Source organism: Gorilla gorilla, chromosome 7 (genome assembly GCF_029281585.2).
Source record: "Gorilla gorilla gorilla isolate KB3781 chromosome 7, NHGRI_mGorGor1-v2.1_pri, whole genome shotgun sequence".
In the NCBI taxonomy this organism is placed as follows: domain Eukaryota; kingdom Metazoa; phylum Chordata; class Mammalia; order Primates; family Hominidae; genus Gorilla; species Gorilla gorilla.
Genome location: NC_073231.2, coordinates 22,051,690 through 22,069,954, shown reverse-complemented (window position 1 = coordinate 22,069,954; position 18,265 = coordinate 22,051,690). Strand labels below are relative to the sequence as shown.

Here is an 18,265-nt window from a genome sequence, read left to right as displayed (position 1 = left end):
GATAAGGGTAAAAGTGAAAGTTGATGATGCTATAGTATTTTTATTCAAATGTTTGTAGACGGCTCTTCTTGAGACTGTTTATAGTGACCACTACTTCAATCATCCTAAAACCTAGCTTTCTATGCATCTGAACAATAGAGAGGTCCCCATTTGCCACGTTCTCTAAGTCTGTACAGATCGACCTAGGTGAGACCCAATGGGTATTAATTTACATCACTCTCAAGTGGCTTAAGGAACAGACATCACCTTTTGGCAGGGTGTGGTGGCTCACACCTGTCATCCTTTCACTTTGGAGGCCAAGGCTGGCGGATGGCCTGACCTCAGGAGTTTGAGACCAGCCTGGCCAACATGGCAAAATCCCGTCTGTACTAAAAATAGAAAAAAATTAGCTAGGTGTGTAGGTGCATGGCTGTGATCCCAGCTACTCAGAAGGCTGAGGCAGGAGAATCGCTTGAACCCGGGAGGCGGACGTTGTAGTGAGCCGAAATAGCACCATTGCACTCCAGCCTGGGTGAAAGAGCAAGACTCTGTCTCAAAGGAAAAAAAAAAGAAAGAAGGAAAGAAATAGATATCACTTTTTGGTGACAAAGGGGTAGCTATGTTTGCTTCAGTGTTCAAAGAAATACCACAGCAAAAAAGAATTAAGGGGTGAAAAGAATAGCAGAAGCTTGCAATATTTAGCAAAAACATCTAAGAATGTACGGACTTTTAGAAACTTCAGTGGGTTAGTAAAAAATCTAATAAGGCTAAGAGATTATAAGATTTTGACAAGATTATGGGTGCAGCACACCAACATGGCACACGTATACGTATGTAACAAACCTGCACGTTGTGCACATGTACCCTAGAACTTAAAGTATAATAATAAAAAAAAAGATCTTGACAAGATTACTATTTTGGGTTCATTTTCAGATGTCCAGAATGATTTATCATGCTCTAAGTCAGGATAACCTGTAGTAACTTTGGTGTTAACATTTCTGTTTTCATTTTAGCTTCATGGGTGAGATAAATTTTACTATTCCGTCTGATAAAACTGTAAGTTCCACCTAAATAACTGTTATTAACAGACTACTCACAACTTGTTTTTTTAAGACGGTTTTCTACAAAACTCAGAAATTAGAAACTAAGCCAGGCGTGGTAGCTCACACCTGTAATCCCAGCACTTTGGGAGTCTGTGGTGGGAGGATAGGATTGTTTGAAGCCAGGAGTTCGAGACCAGCCTGGGCAATATAGTGACACGCCCCCATTTCTTTAAAAAAATGTAAAAGAAAAAAGAAGAAAGAAACAAAAAACTAGATTCTTATTTCACTCCCCTTTTTTCCTCCATGATTATATCAAGGATTCAGGTGGCAAATATTACCAAAGGAAATAAAACTTTCCTAACATCCACTGGAAGATGTACAAGATGCAATTTTAAAACGCTGATTTCTATACCATGTGTTATCTGTCTCCAGTGATACTGAGTAGTCTCATTCAGAGGCTCCCTAAGGTGGGGGAAAAAAAGACACATAATGAATGTTACATTACCTTGTTTTAAAAACAGATTGTTCAGAGATTTTCAATGATGGGTATAAGCTCAGTGGATTTTACAAAATCAAACCTCTCCGGAGCCCAGCAGAATTTTCTGTTTATTGTGACATGTCCGATGGAGGAGGATGGACTGTAATTCAGAGACGATCTGATGGCAGTGAAAACTTTAACAGGTGTGCTAATTATGATGTAAGACTTTATATGTAGCAGCAAATGTGAGATTTATAAGTCAAATATTTTGATCATATCCTGAAGTCTATTAATTAGACAGAATTTCAATCTCTCTAAACAAGAATACTGAAAATGAATTACCTAATCCAGAAAATATTGGAGGTGGTGGTAGCAGGGGGTGGGTGGTTGTCACTTTGGTACCACAAATGGAGTTTGCTCTAATCGGCTTCCACTTTACCTTTTTTAGAGGATGGAAAGACTATGAAAATGGCTTTGGAAATTTTGTCCAAAAACATGGTGAATATTGGCTGGGCAATAAAAATCTTCACTTCTTGACCACTCAAGGTAAGGTTTGAATGATGTCAAATTTATTTGAAATATAATAAAAACAACACCAAAATTTTTTTCTTACCAAATTATAGGCAATGGAACTAATTCAATAATTGCTATGATTTGCAGATGGTAGTGATAACTTTTGGGCAATAATCCCAAATATAAAATGTGGCTGCCTAAAATTAGAAACAGAAAAAAAAGCTAGAATTGGGTTGTGGGGAATTGTTTTCACGTATATATTTATGAGAAATATCTATATATATTTATAGATAGATATATATTCTATATATAGTATATATGTAGCTATATATAGGTATATAGAATATAAGTTGCTATATGTATCTATAGATATATATAGAATATATATATATTCTACTTCTGAAAAAGATATATAATGTCATAATTATTCCTTTTTGATGCCTTGAGTTCCTGGAGATTATATATAGTGTATCAGTTACCTAATGTCACAATAATAACGTGTAACAATCCTCTTCCAAAGCTTAGTGGCTTAAAATCAACAACCATTTATTATTTCTCACAAATCTGCAGGTTGGCTGGGTGATTTTGCTGATCAGGGCTGGGCTCTGCTGATCGTGGCTGGGCTTGCTTATGAGTCTGCCATCAACTTCCTCACTGAAGTTGCTGCTCTGGGATGGAAGGATTCAACCTGGCTCCATTGGGTCTCTCATCTTCCAGCTAGCTAGCCTGGACTTGTTTTTGTAGCACAGGCAGGGTTCCAGAAAAAAGACTGGATGTATATAAGTCTCTTGAGATCTAGGCCCAGAAGTGGCATGGAGTCATTTTTCTTCTATTGGTGAAAGCAAATCACAGGAGCAGCTCAGACATTTTTTAAAAAGGAAGTAAACAATAGGAGGAGTTATGAAGACATATTACGAGAGAGAGGTGAACAATTGGGGAATTGGTGCTATTTTTCCAATAAAATACTATAATATATGAAATGTCCATGTTTCCACATACGTCTCATCTTTTATGCTGAAATTTTTTCAAAGCTGCAACCAATTTGAAAGAAGTTTCAACCTACCACCTGTATCCTACATTAACATTTTACTTTGCTTGTTTTTGTTACGTATCTGTCCGTTTGCCCATTACTCAATCCGTCCATCAATCCATCTTTTCTGTATATATATTTCAAAGTAAATAGCAGATATCTGGATGTCTCCCTACATACTTTTAAATTCTTATCTTTAGAGTTTAATATTTGTCTAAAATATCATTGTTTTGATAACGACTTTTCCCAGCTTCTATCTCTCATGTTCTTTTGCTCCAATCCATTGTCTTCCCTACCTCTGTTGTAGTCTGAGATTATCATCAGTCCCACTCAAGTCTGATCCTGAATCCTTCATAAAAGGCAACTGTAATGCCCAAGAAAGCATGCTAAGTTACGCTGCAATTGCATTAAAAATAAACACCTGGGCATGGTGGCTCATGCCTGTAATCCCTGCACTTTGGGAGGCTGAGGCGGGTGGATCCCTTGGGGCCAGGAGTTCGAGACCAGCCTGGCCAACACGGTGAAACCCCGTCTCTACTAAAAATACAAAAATTAGCCGGGCATGGTGGCACACCCCTGTAATCCCAGCCACTTGGGAGGCTGAGGCAGGAGAATTGCTTGAACCCAAGAGGCGGAGGTTGCAGTGAGCCAAGATTGCGCCAATCCACTCCAGCCTGGGTGACAGAGCAAGACTCTGTCTCAAATAATAATAATAATAATAATAATAAATTAATTAAGATAAAACAAAAGTTCCTTTGTTCCATCCAAGTTCTGGAAAGCTATTGGTGTTTCTATATTTATAGTAGTAGGCTTATGGTTATAAAGTTCTTTGAGACACTAGAATGATAAACATTAGACAGGATGAGTAATCCTAGAAACCTTAAACTTTCTTTGTATGGCCTTCTTATGATCAGTGCTCTCTAAATTTATATAATGCTTCCTTTCCTTCAACATATCTATTATTCTAGTTTTAAGTGTTTTATGCCAGATATATAAAATTTGCCATACCAACTTCTGTTTCATTTGCACATTGATATTTATCTGGTTTCTTATTGAAACTATGAAAACCCCAGAGCAGTAACCCTTGGCTCTTTCTAAATATATGAAATTCAAACGTATTATTTTTTAAGTTATTATGATGTACATATTTGCCCAGAGGAACTTTGCCAACAAACCTGTTCCTTTTCATATATCAACTTGGTACTCAGGCTGGCTAATCTCATTGCAGAAAAAACGTATTTTTCAGTTCCTGGGCCCCCAACCACGTATCCCATCAATCCAGACAATAGGCAGTGTTTTTGACTCTGCATTCTTTAATTATGAGAGCATTACGGCTAATGAATTACCTCTGAGAATAGCTTTATCCCCACTACATAAATCTCAACTAGAAGTAGTGGCAATAAAATTGATTTCGAAATGGTAAATGTAATTTGTTTACTTATTGAACAAAGAGACATTTCAATGTTAGCCAAAAAATTGAGACTTTATGTCTCTGTTATAATAGAAGTTTTTTTTTGGTTTTTTTTTTTTTTTTTTGAAACAGATTTTTGCTCTGTTGCCCAAGCTGGAGTGCAGTGGCACAGCCTTGGCTCACTAAAACCGCTGACTCTTGGCTCAAGCAATTCTCATGCCTCAGCCTCCTGCGTAGCTGGGATTATAGGCGCACACCACCACACCCAGCTAATTTTTGTATTTTTAGTAGAGACAGTGGTCTCACCGTGCTGACCAGGATGGTCTCAAACTCCTGGCTTCAAGTGATCTGCATGCCTTAGCCTCCCAAAGTGCTTGAATTACAGGTATGAACCACCGCATCTCGTCTGTAATAGAATATTTTTAAAGACAGTTGACTTAGCCTGCCTTGCTGCTCTTATACACTCTACAGTCTTTTCTCCTGTGACCTTTACTACCTTGAGAGAGCTCCCTGGGGCAAGGAAATTGTGGTGCTAAATCAACAAGCCCAAGAGAGGCCCGCATCCCCTCTTAAAGGGACTCCAGTAGTGAGGAATCCAGCATTCCCTGCCCCAACAGCCTTGAGTTTGTTTATAGGACTCCTTCAGGCTGTTCTCTTGTCTGTCCTCTTCTGCTGCTGGTGTGTGCACCCTTAAGCTTGAGGGGAGGCTAAAAAATGGCTTTTTTTTTTTTGAGACAGAGTCTCACTCTGTAGCCAGGCTGGAGTGCAGTGGCGCGATCTCGACTCACTGCAACCTCCGCCTCCCGGGTTCAAGCAGTTCTCCTGCCTCAGCCTCCTGAGTAGCTGGGATTACAGGCAGGTGCCACCATGCCCAGCTAATTTTTGTATTTTTAATAGAGACAGGGTTTCAGCATGTTGGCCAGGATGGTCTCGATCTCCTGACCTTGTAATCCACCCAACTTGGGTGTGAATAGAACTTGGATATGCAGCCTGGGATGTCCACAAGTGGATCCAAAGCCCCTTGCTATAAGTGATGGAGATGGGGATGGAAAGAGAGAAGAGGCCAACCAGAGATGGGGCCTAGGTGATAGGACTATTCAGGGACTCTCTTTCCCAGTGCCTCCATGGTCTGGCTTGAAACTCCAAGGAAAGTGAGGCTCTAAATTCTAACCTGAACTTACAGGTCATTGTTATATCTTATTTATCAAAGTAGGAGGATAGAACATATGTGATCTAATAATTTGATTTATAACATTTGGTGCCCCTGACAAGAGTTCTGTTTCTGAAAAAGGAATAGTCTTTGTTATTTCCAAACAATGGGAAAAAAAAGATTACTTGAAGGTAGCAATTATTTTAATCATTTTAAAAACATAATACTCTTTTATCGCCTAGAGTTTTTACAGTCATTAAAGTATATCTTTAATGTTTAGAGATTTTTTGTCATCATATATCATTCTTTAGCATATATAAAAGATAATATATACCCAATACATTGTATTCTTTTTTTTTGTTTTTTTGTTTTTTTTTTGTGACGGAGTCTCTCTCTGTCGCCCAGGCTGGAGTGCAGTGGAGCAATCTTGGCTCACTGCAAGCTCTGCCTTCTGGGTTCACGCCATTCTCCTGCCTCAGCCTCCCAAGTAGCTGGGACTACAGGTGCCCGCCACCAAGCCCGGCTAATTTTTTGTATTTTTTAGTAGAGACGGGGTTTCACAGTGTTAGCCAGGATGGTCTCTTATCTCCTGACCTCGTGATCCGCCCACCTCAGCCTCCCAAAGTGCTGGGATTACAGGCGTGAGCCACCGCCCCGGGCCCATTGTATTCTTAAAATGCTTTTACATGTAGATATCAGCTCTTCAGAAATACCTTTTTACTCAGAGTCATTAATGTTAGTATATTTTCCAGTAATTATCATCATCGCTGCCATTGAGAATGTTGGTGGTACAGCGTTTCTCAAGAATGTTTCCTTATTGTCTCTGAAATTCTCTTCCAATGACATCCACTCTACAAACTTTGATGCTAAGTCTCTTGATCTTATAAGCCAGTATCAAACGAAGGTTTTCAGATAACAATTAGGATTCATATTTCTTCCTCAAATTATTCTTAAAGGGTTTCCTGGCTGATCTTTTATGCTATCAGGAAAATAACCAAGTTCAGGCATATGCAGGCAATGGCAACTACATTTTACAAACCTAGTGGCTCAGCTACTAGAGATTACACAATGTCATTAATAGCCACCATTTATATTCAAGATCAACATTCTTATTGAAATCAAGAAAAAGAGGAGAAACTATTAAACATAAAACGTCGATCCTTTCATTGTTAGATTGCTTTAAGTAATCACTTATTTTTTCTGTTGTTCATTATTCAGTGAATTGCACTAGGTTTTACCTCTGAGAGATCTAGTAGACATTTTTTAAATTTAATATTGTATCCATCATTTTTTTCAAATAAATTACACGATAAAATGTTCATTATAAATACAAAGGAGTCACTGTTTAATCTTTGAAAACTGATTCTTGGCCAAGGGAAATGGTAAAATTAAAATAGAGCTGTGAATTATTTTTAAACCGCAGTAGTCCGTGTCATGTCACACATTTTTAAAAATTATAATTGCTTGTTTCTTTTTTAGAAGACTACACTTTAAAAATCGACCTTGCAGATTTTGAAAAAAATAGCCGTTATGCACAATATAAGAATTTCAAAGTTGGAGATGAAAAGGTACTACAATTTTCTAATAAGTAAAACTGTGAATAAATGCTTAAAATGTGCAATATAACCCTGGAGTCAGTGGAAATAAAAATATACAATAGAACCTGTTCTTTTGTTTATGAAATAAACTTAATTTTAAAATGGTCATAGAGGAACTCCACTGACAGCTGAAATGCTCCTTTTCTTTAGAATTTCTACGAGTTGAATGTTGGGGAATATTCTGGAACAGCTGGAGATTCCCTTGCGGGGAATTTTCATCCTGAGGTGCAGTGGTGGGCTAGTCACCAAAGAATGAAATTCAGCACGTGGGACAGAGATCATGACAACTATGAAGGGAACTGCGCAGAGGAAGATCAGTCTGGCTGGTGGTTTAACAGGTTTGATGTCTTATGAGCATAGTTGTAATGGAGTTGATGATATCTCACTGATAGACATTAATTATCAATATAATATGTATGGTAATCTTAGTCTTTATTTATAATATTAGTATTATTAAGTAATCATTCTCATTAGAATTCTTCAGCAATGAAGTCGTTTTGAGGATTTGTTCGTTGTGTACATTAGTAAAGTTTAAATGTCATAGAAACAAATTATTACTTTTACAAAGATCATTTGCAAACTGAATTATGGATGAGTTATAAATAGAAGGCCACAAATTCACACAAAGAAAGAGAGAGCATGTATATATATGGAGACTATTTGGCATCCTTATAACCAACTAGTTCTTCACCTGACCATATCACACAAAAGAGCCACCGTTATTGCTGTAATGTTTCTGTATAGTACTACTTTTCAATCACTATGGCTTTCATTAATTCATTGAGTCTAAGCCTCTCCCAATACAGAAATTTGCTTTACAATAATCCACAAACCTAATTCTACCCTCTGACTAAATACATTCATGTTACTTTATCAGCAAATTCATTCCGTTTTTGATTGTATATAGTTGCTTCTTTTTTTACTGATACAAAATATTTTATATATTTCTGGAGTACATGGGCTAATTTTTGTATTTTTGGTAGAGATGGGGTTTTGCCATGTTGCCCAGGCAGGTCTCGAACTCCTGGCCTCATGTGATCCACCTACCCCGGCCTCCCAAAGTGTGAGCCACCGCACCCTGCCGAATTCATAAGTTTTAAATTGCATGTCATTCTGAGCAGAGATTCACACCATTGGATTCTTTCTGCCCAGGAGGTGGGTCACCCCTTTGTCCACGCTGAAAGCCCTCCCTGCCCCAAGACACTTAGTAGAAGTCTGAGTTATCAGATCCAGTGTTGGAGTTTCATAGTGCTCGTGTTCGAATCATGCTTATTTGATTTAATAATGGTCCCAAAGCACAAGAGCTGTAATGCTGACATATTGTTATATAATCACAATCTTTTATTATTAGTTGTTGTTAATCTCTTACTGTGTCTAATGTATAAATTAACTTTATCATAGGTATGTATATTATAGGAAAAAACAGAGAACTACTATAGATGGTTTTTTTCCTTCCTACACCCAAAAGACTTTTCCCCCTAGCGTTCTGAAATTTTACAGTGACATACACTGTCGTGGTCTTCTTTTTGTTTACTACAGTGGGTACTCAGTGGTTCTTTTGAATCTATATCATGTCTTTCAGTTTGGTAAATTTTATTTTCTTTATTTGCTCGTTACTCACTTCGTAGCTGTTTCGGTTATCAGACTGAAAAAGCATAGTATCAATTTATAGAATTTGGTATTATCTGTAGTTTCAGGCATCCACTAGGGGTCTTGGAACGTATGCCCTGAAGATAAGGGAGTACTACTGCTGTTGTAAAAATAGTCATCTTTTCTATATTTTGCTTTTTTAAAAAAACATTTGAGTCCATTTAAGATTTGATCATTTATAAAGGAACTGGAGTATTTCCAGCAGTGTGAAGGAGAGAAACAAATTTCACTCTCCTGCTTTGCAAATTGAAGGTGGTGATGGTGTTTTCCTTAGTGGTTTTCCTGTTATTTTAAAAACCATCTTCTTCACCTGTTCCTACTCCTCCTTTCTTTCCCACTTGTTCTTCTAAGTCAGCATGACATAAAACTTACGTGTAATTCATGAAGTCATCTGCAAGCATCACCAATGTTTGATTTTGAAAGAATTCCATATACAGAAATAATTACTAATAGTATCCTGAGATCAAAACCAGTTACTTTATCCAGCTGACTGGCTTCTAAGGCATCTGAATGAAAACTACCATGTATATTAATGTGAGCAAAGGAATGATTTACCTGACTTTAAGGATATGGGTTCAGGGAGCACAAAGAAAGGCTGTTCATTAGATGGAGCCGGCCACAGAGCCCACGTTATCCTTGGAATCAAAGGGGGTTGATAAGGCTGTGCAATCAGAAAATCAGTAGGCATTAAGGGAGAGAAAGTAGATTGTTTTAGAAACTTGGTGCTACTTCTACCATGCCTACTATTAGTGAGTTCGACTATCATCTTTTCTTCCTTCTTACTGTTGCTTTTTTTCTGTCCCATAGTTCTTCTAATTTACATGAAATGTTGGCACTTCATAAATATTACCCACCTATAAGATGTTCTTTTTCCACATAGCAAACCAATCACTGCGTGTTGATGTCTTTTCTTTGTTAGTGTAGCATTTCACGTGAGTGCTCACAGCCACTTCTTCACCAAGGAAGCCCCAATCATCCCCTAACCTAGTTTCAAATCCAGGCTGTTCTAAAAACTAAAGGATGCTAGAAAACTGGTCTCAGAATAGTGAAGGTTTCTTATGTTCATCACAGAGTCAGTTTCCTAATGGGATTCAAATCATAGACCAAATATAAAAATATAGTTAGCAGATGTCTCTAGATAGACAAATATATGCCAAAATATATATTCTGGAGACTCAATTTACAGTATTTTCTTTTTTAACATTACTTTCCATGCTGTTTTAAAAACACAGTAGGCTTTGACATTTGCAGACTTGACATACATATTTTCAATTAATTACGTCCATTTAAGTTAGGAGGACTTCGAGAACGCTCAGTAGGAGTGAATCATTAAGCTGATAAGTGATTCAAGCCAGCCACTCAGCCTTTATGGGTAGATTATATGCTTTTTTGATTCAGTAATTTGGGTTTTTCCATAGATGTTCAGAACTACCTCTTGTGAATGTTCTTCTATCCTAATTCTGACATCTTTTCATTAAGTGTATCAATAAAGAAGTATATGGTAATTAATTTCATAACAACACACATAAACTTATTGCATACTCTTACATGTAAATTATACATATCAAGGACAAAATTTACAGACTCCAAAGGAGGAAAGAAACATTTTTATATTGTCGATAACCTAACCAGCTTATCTAGATTGGTGCAATATATGTAAAAAATTAACTCAGCAACTAGGAAAAAATGATTATTGGTTGATGGGTGGCAAAACTTTAAATGGTGGTTTAGGTTTGTTTGCTTACCCTTGAGATTAAAATAATTGATATGCTAGCAATTTCAAGAAGGGGAGATAGGGAGTTTGAATTATGAAAGCTAAGTCTTAGCAGCAGAGGAACGAACATGTGAGTGCAAAGTATCCAGGAAAGCCAGTAGGAGAGCACCTTGCCCACGCCTTGCTTTGCTGACACTCACCTTAGCTCTTGCTAAGTATGAAATTAACACTGTTCTGAGTCAGGAGGTTGTAAGGCTGGAGGTTACAAGGATGCGTTTTTGTTTGCTTGTTTTAATTTTTTGTTTAAAGACAATCGAAAATTGAAATGCTTATTTTTCAAGGCACTGTGAGTGGCCCGGGTTGTATTTTCAGCTTTGTTATGGCAGTAAAACTCAGCAGTTTAAAATACCCATCTCTGAGGCCAGGCACGGTGGCTCACACCTGTTATCCCAGCATTTTGGAAGGCTGAGGTAGGAGGATTGCTTGAGCTCAGGAGTTGGAGACCAGCCAGGGCAACATAGTGAGACACTGTCTCTATTATTAAAAAAATTAAAAAATAAAAAATAAAATACAATAGCCATCTGTTGTAGAAATTTCTCAGCTTTTGGAAACTAGTAAATATTTACTTGTCTGAAAAATGGCAGAACTCATAGTTCAAAAGTTTTGAGTATTTGTAGCAAAATAAAAGGGATTCTGAACAATATTTTTCCAGTCTGATTGTTGTTTTCTTTTTTTTTCCCCCTTCCACTAGGTGTCACTCTGCAAACCTGAATGGTGTATACTACAGCGGCCCCTACACGGCTAAAACAGACAATGGGATTGTCTGGTACACCTGGCATGGGTGGTGGTATTCTCTGAAATCTGTGGTTATGAAAATTAGGCCAAATGATTTTATTCCAAATGTAATTTAATTGTTGAGGTTGGGCTTTCGTTTCTGCAATTCAGCTTTGTTTAAAGTGATTTGAAAAATACTCATTCTGAACATATCCATGCGCAATCATGATAACCGTTGTGAGTACTGCTTTTCATTCTTCTCACTTGCCTTTGTTACTTAATGTGCTTTTAGTACAGCAGATATGCAATATTCACCAAATAAATGTAGATTGTGTTAATATTTATTGAATCCCTGTGTGCAAAGGGCCCTGATAAGAGCTTATGTCAGACAAAACATAAAAAAGCATGGATTATATACCATGACTTAGGAGATACAAGCATAAATGCATAATAAATTATGAATGCAATTGGCAAAACACATGACAAAATCCAGCAAATAATGGATTGCCGAATCAATCGCAGAGACAATAAATATTATGAGTTGGGATTTGAACTCAGGTTTTGGATTACAGAGTGGAAACTTTTAAGCACAACCCAGGATCTTAATCACTACAAAACGCTACTCGTATTTTTAGGAAGTTTATGTAGGTTATACACTTCTCTCACGGGGCTCATTTTAATTCTTATGCCAATCCTGTGAGGTTATTATTATGTCCATTTAACAGAGCTGAGAATCAGTGGGTCTGAGTTTTTGTGACTGCTCCAAGTTACAAAGCAGGGGAACAAGGCCTCAAATCCGAGTCTTCTGATGCTAAATCAAATATCTTGCCACCATCCTATAGCTTCTTCTGGATAGAACTTGGATTGGTGCAGAATAGGGAGAGAACATTTCAAATAAGAGTAAAAGATACTCCAAAAGGCTGGGCACGGTGGCTCACGCCTGTAATCCCAGCACTCTGGGAGGCTGAGGCAGGCGGATCACTTGAGGCCAGGAGTCTGAGACCAGCCTGGCCAACATGATGAAAACCCATCTCGACTAAAAATGCAAAAATTAGCTGGGCGTGGTGGTGTGAGCCTGTAATCCCAGCTACTTGGGAGGCTGAGGCAGGAGAATTGCTTGAACCCAGGAAGCAGAGGTTGTAGTGAGCTGAGATCGTGCCAACGTGCACTCCGACCTGGCCAACAAAGTGAGAAGCCATCTCTGGAAAAAAAAAAAAAAAAAGATACTCTAAAAAATATTTGTGTGCCAACTATGTGTCAGGCACAGAGGATACAGTTAAAGCCCACACGGAGCTTAGTTTTTTGGTAAACACATACACTAATCATAGAATCACAAAATATACATAATTATAAAAGCTGATATGTATGAAGTAAAGATATGTGCCTGGGGAATGTTTACCAGGAGGATCTGACCTGGCTTTGGGGTAGGAGATCAGAAAAGCTTCCCAGAACAACTGACTTTTTGAGCTGAGACCTTTTAACAAGGTGTACGTGGGGAGAAATTGCAGGCAGAGGGAATCATGTGTGTAAAGTACACAGAGCAGGAAAGTGCTTGGGAACAAAAGGTTAGAAAGCCAATATAGTTGAGTGATCCTTAAATCCTTAAGCCAAGGATTCTGCCACTTAATGGCTATGTCACGTTGGGTAGGCAACTTAACTTCTCTGAGCCCTAGCTATCTCATCTACAAGGTAACGATTACAATAGTACCTGCCTCATAGGGGTGCTTTGAGAATTATAAAACTATAGCACTTAGGATAGTGCCTCGCACAAAGTAAGCATTCAATAAGAACTAGGTGTGATGACTTGTGAAGTAGGCATTAAGGGACAGTAATGATATAGAGGCCTTTGAAATCATAGGCCATATAAGGATATTAAGGTTAGTTGTACTTTATTCTCTAAATCAGTGTTTCCCAAGCGGCACTTCTCAGTCTTTAGTGTCATACAAACCGACTGAAGATCCTGTTAAAATGTAACTCTGCTTCCAGGATGTGGCCTAATATTTGGGTTTTCTAAGAAGTTTCCAGACGATGCAGATACTGCTGGTCTAGAAATTACACTTTGAAAAGCAAAAAGCTAGAGAGCCATAGTTCTGTGAGACATTGGTAGTTTAGAACAGAAAGAAGAAAAGGGCTTCTTGATCAAGTAAATTTAGGAGATGACAAATTCAGCAGAATTCCACAGGTTTCTTCTCTTGGGAATTTCTCAGTTCTCTAATTTTTCTAATGTGCGTTCTGAAGCTCCAAGAAGGACATGTAGTATGTAGCATTTTTATATCTAAGTACGAGTATGTTGTGGTGCGAGGTATAAATCGCCTGACTATGGAAGTCCAGACAAATAAAGATTTCTTCATCTTACGTAGTGAGAACTCAGGAGGTAAGCGGTTGCTGACCTATGTTCAGTGCAGCATGGAGGCTGATGTCCCTGCACTTCATTTAGCCCATCCTTCAAAATTGCAAATTGTCTACCACAGTTCCTACTTTGAGTTCGTGTTAAAAGCAGTAAGAAAAGCGAAGGGTCAACAGACTTCAGTTTGTGCCTCGTTGGTCAGAATTGTATCATATGTTCACTCTGTCTGGAAGTATGATCAGGAGAAAGAATATTTATTTTTATGATCTCTATAGAATGTGCAGGCAAAGGAGAAATGTTTGCCAGGGTTCTTGATTGTTTTTCAATGTGGTCTTGTGGGAACAGTGTTCCATAAAACACACGTTGGTAAGCTATAAATAATGGATCATCAGTGACAATTTTAAATATGGGCTTAATTGCTCAAGTAGTAGCCTGAAGAACTCACACAATTAGGAGATCAAAAGAAGAAAAGCTTTTAAAGGAGAAAAAAAAATGATTCCACAGAGAAGTGGGACGGGAGCTAAACAACTTATGGCGTCAAACCTCAGTATAATAGTTTTTCAATGCAGAAGGACTGATTGTAAAAATTTAAAATGCCATAAAATAATGGAAGAGAAGAAGTTCTAATGAAAGATCTTTGGACTTAGTGATAATGTTATTTGTGTTATTAAATCCATGTCAGTGGAATGGTAGGGAGCTCTAGGCCAGGAAATAAAAGCAGTTAGAGAGAATAGATTGGGGCCTGGAGCACTGGCTCACGCTTGTAATCCCAACACTTTGGGAAGCCTAGGTGGGTGGATCACTTGAGGTCAGGAGTCTGAGACCAGCCTGGCCAACATGGTGAAACCCAATCTCTACTAAAAATACAAAAATTAGCTGGGCATCATGATGCATACCTGTAGTCCCAGCTACGTGGGAGGCTGAGGCAGAAGAATCGCTTGAACTGGGGAGGTGGAGGTTGCAGGGAGCCGAGACTGTGCCACTACACTCCAGCCTGGGCGACAGAGTGAGAGACTCATCCAAAAAATAAAAAAGAGAGAGAGAATATAGATTGGTCATTTGAGGAGTTTGGATGTAAAATAGGGAAACTGGACTGATTTTTTCTGAATTAGGAAGACCCCAGCCTAAAATAAATGTCTCTGAAATTTCACCATTAGTGAGCTATTTATTAGACTTTATCACTTTTTGAAATGCAAAATGCTTTTAATTTGTATCAGCTGATTCCACTTTAAGGTCAACAAACTCGTGAGTGTTTTGAATTTTTTTTTTTGATAGAGCAAAGTGTAGAGAAAGTGCAAGAAGCATGAACAGAGAATCCACTGGATTACAAACTCTTTATTTTAGAGGCTGCATTCATCTTGTTGACAGTCTTATCTCCAGCTCTCCTCACAGTGTCTGACACATGACAGGATCTCGAATGTTCGTTGACTGACTGATAGAGGCAATAAGTAAAAAAAGAAACCATATAATGAATGTAAAGTGTATAGTTCATAGAAGAGTGCTACTTCATTTGATATTACAGAACTTATGGCCACTGGTTATTTCTATGAATATCAAAATATTGGATCCTACAAAATCAGTGTCTAAAAATAGTATCAAATTTAAGATCCCAGATGCTTACTTTTGCTTTTTCTTTCCTCATTGCTAGTAAAGAATTTACAAGGGCCTGGCGCAGTGGCTCACGCCTGTAATCCCAGTACTTTGGGAGGCCAAGGCGGTTGGATCACCTGAGGTCAGGAGTTCGAGACCAGCCTGGTCAACATGGTGAAACCCCGTCTCTACTAAAAATACAAAAATTAGCCGGGCGTGGTGGCACACGCTTGTAATCCCAGCTGCTCGGGGGGCTGAGGCAGGAGAATCACTTGAACCCGGGAGGTGGAGGTTGCAGTGAGCCGAGATTGTGCCATTGCACTCCAGCTTGGGTGACAGCGTAAGACTCTACCTCAAAAAAAAAAAAAAAAAAAAAAAAGAATTGACACATGAAGATATCCTACATAATCTTATGCACATAGCAAAGTTTCTGTTGGTATTTTATCAGGACTATGAAAAGTAAGTTATATCCTCATTGATACTTAAAAAAGATGTACATATCTCATATATATGTGGAAAAAATCTGCATGTATGTGTGATAGTGGTTACCTCAGGGGACTGGGCTTGGAGACGCAATGAAAGGACACTCCTTTTTATATTTCCTACCATTTAATGTTGTGAAATGTTTTATCATATGTGCATAGTACATATTTAAGAATAATACTTTTTATATAAACAAAGTGAATAAAATAGGTTGTTCATCCTAAAGAAACAAATCAAATAACATTAAGGACATGAGTGTATCTGGTATATTACATGTAGGTTTGGCAATTTAGTTCATTTCAAAAACAAAAACAAAAATCCTGAAGCTAAACTGCTATCAAGCTGCGCTGTGAATACGGCAGCCACCAATCACATGTGACTCCTGCTTACTTGAAATAAGGCTAGTCCTTATTCAGATGAGCTATAAGTATAAAACACACAATAGATTTTGAAGACACAGTGTACCAGAAAAAGAGAAAATACCTCCACAAATAAGAATAATTTTTATGTTGATTACATTGTTAAATAATACTTTGGATGGATGAGGCTAAATAAAATATATTACTAAAACTAATTAGACCTCTGTATTTGTACTTTTTAAATGCCATTATTAGACACTTTAAAATTATATATATTGGCCAGACGCGGTGGCTCATGCCTGTAAACTCAACACTTTGGGAGGCCGAGGTGGCCAGACCACTTGAGGTCAGGAGTTTGAGACCAGCCTGGTCAACATGGCGAAAACCCGTCTGTACTAAAAACACAAAAATTAGCAGGGTGTGGTGGGGCACACCTATAACTCTGGACCCTGAGGCATGAGAATCGCTTGAACCTGGGAGGTGGAGGTTGCAGTGGGCTGAGACCATGCCACTGCACACCAGCCTGAATGACAGAGCAAGATAGCCTCAAAAAAAAAAAAAGAAAAAAGAAAGAAAGACAGAAATTTTAAAATTACATATATTGCTCTCGTTACCAGCTTGTCTTATAGTTTTATTTGAACAGTAATGCCAAAGAATTTTCATCCAACCTGTATACGGCGTGCCTACAATCTGCATAGATAGTATATGTCTGTTTAGATGTGACTATTGAGTGAATAGATGTGACTATTGAGTGAATTAATGTTTTTAAAAAACTAGATATACTTTTCTTTTTTAAAAAATATATCCAGGCTGGGTGCAGTGGCTCACGCCTGTAATCCCAGCATTTTGGGAGGCCGACACAGCTGGATCACCTGAGGTCAGGAGTTCTAAACCAGCCTGGCCAACATGACAAAACCCCGTCTCTACTAAAAGTACAAAAATTAGCTGGGCGTGGTGGCGGGTGCCTGTAATCCCAGCTGCTTGGGAGGCTAAGGCAGGAGAATCTCTTGCATCTGGGAGGCAGAGGTTGCAGTGAGCCGAGCCGCCATTGCACTCCAGCCTAGGTGAGAGGAGTGAAACTCCATCTCAAAAAAAAAAAAAAAAAAAAAAAAAAATCCGGTCCAACAGTTAAAAAAGTAAACCATTTATCAAACACAGTGCTAAGTGTTGCAGATACAGCATACATAAACATGGTTTGCCTTTGAAGAACTTACACCCTACAGGGGAGATGTTTCCTTTTTAAAATGCCATTTATAGAACAATACTGAGGCTATTGTAAGCCCCAGATGTCGATACAAAGAGGGACAGCTATTGTAAAATCATGTCAAAATAGATTTATCCGGCTTATTAGAAAAAGGCTAAATATTCTTTCGTCTTTCATTCATTCTCTTGTAAGGGGTTCCAAAGAGATTTTTTTCAACTTTTATTTTAGCTTCTGGGGGTACACATGCAGGTTTGTTACATGGGTAAATTGCATGTCACTGAGGGTTGGTGTATGAATGGTCCCATTACCCAGGTAGTGAGAAGAGTACCTAATATGTAGTTTTCCAACCCTCCCTCCTCTAGTAGTCACCACTGTCTATCTTTGCCATCTTTATGTCCATATATATTCAATGTGTGCAGCTCCCACTTATGAATGAGGATACGTGGTATTTGGTTTTCTGTTCCTGCTTTAATTTGCTTAGGACAATGGCCTCCAGCTGCATCCACATTGCTGCAAATGACATAATTTCATTCCTTTTTATGGCTGTGTAGTATTGCATAGTGTACATGTACCAATTTTCTTTACATAGTCTATCATTGATGGGCATCCGGGTTGGTTCCATGTCTTTGCTATTGTGAATAGTGCTGTGATGAATATATGAGTGCCTGTGTCTTTTTTGTAGAATGATTTATTTTCCTTTGGATATATACCCAGCAGTGGGATTACTGGCTTGAATGGTAGTTATATTTCAAATTCTTTAAGAAATCTCCAAACTGTAGGCTAGGCACAGTGAGTGACTCACACCTGTAATCTCAGCATTTTGGAAGGCTGAGGCGAGTGAATCACCTGAGATCAGGAATTCAAGACTAGCCTGGACAACATGATGAAACCCCATTTCCACTAAAATACAAAAATTAGCCAGGTGTGGTAATCTCAGTTACT

At 38.3% G+C, this 18,265-nt stretch overlaps 1 protein-coding gene across 1 annotated transcript in view; it reads left to right on the top strand.

Annotated features, from left to right (window-relative positions):
• Window positions 1-11,680, top strand: part of FGL1 (fibrinogen like 1) — a 45,830-nt gene extending 34,150 nt beyond the window's left edge. The window contains exons 5-9 of the mRNA XM_019032784.3: window positions 1,544-1,703; window positions 1,949-2,046; window positions 7,084-7,172; window positions 7,353-7,540; window positions 11,318-11,680. Coding sequence (XP_018888329.1) covers window positions 1,544-1,703; window positions 1,949-2,046; window positions 7,084-7,172; window positions 7,353-7,540; window positions 11,318-11,477 — 695 coding nt within the window. The 3' untranslated portion in view covers window positions 11,478-11,680. The remainder of the gene's footprint in view (window positions 1-1,543; window positions 1,704-1,948; window positions 2,047-7,083; window positions 7,173-7,352; window positions 7,541-11,317) is intronic.
• The last annotated feature ends 6,585 nt before the right edge of the window (window positions 11,681-18,265 follow it).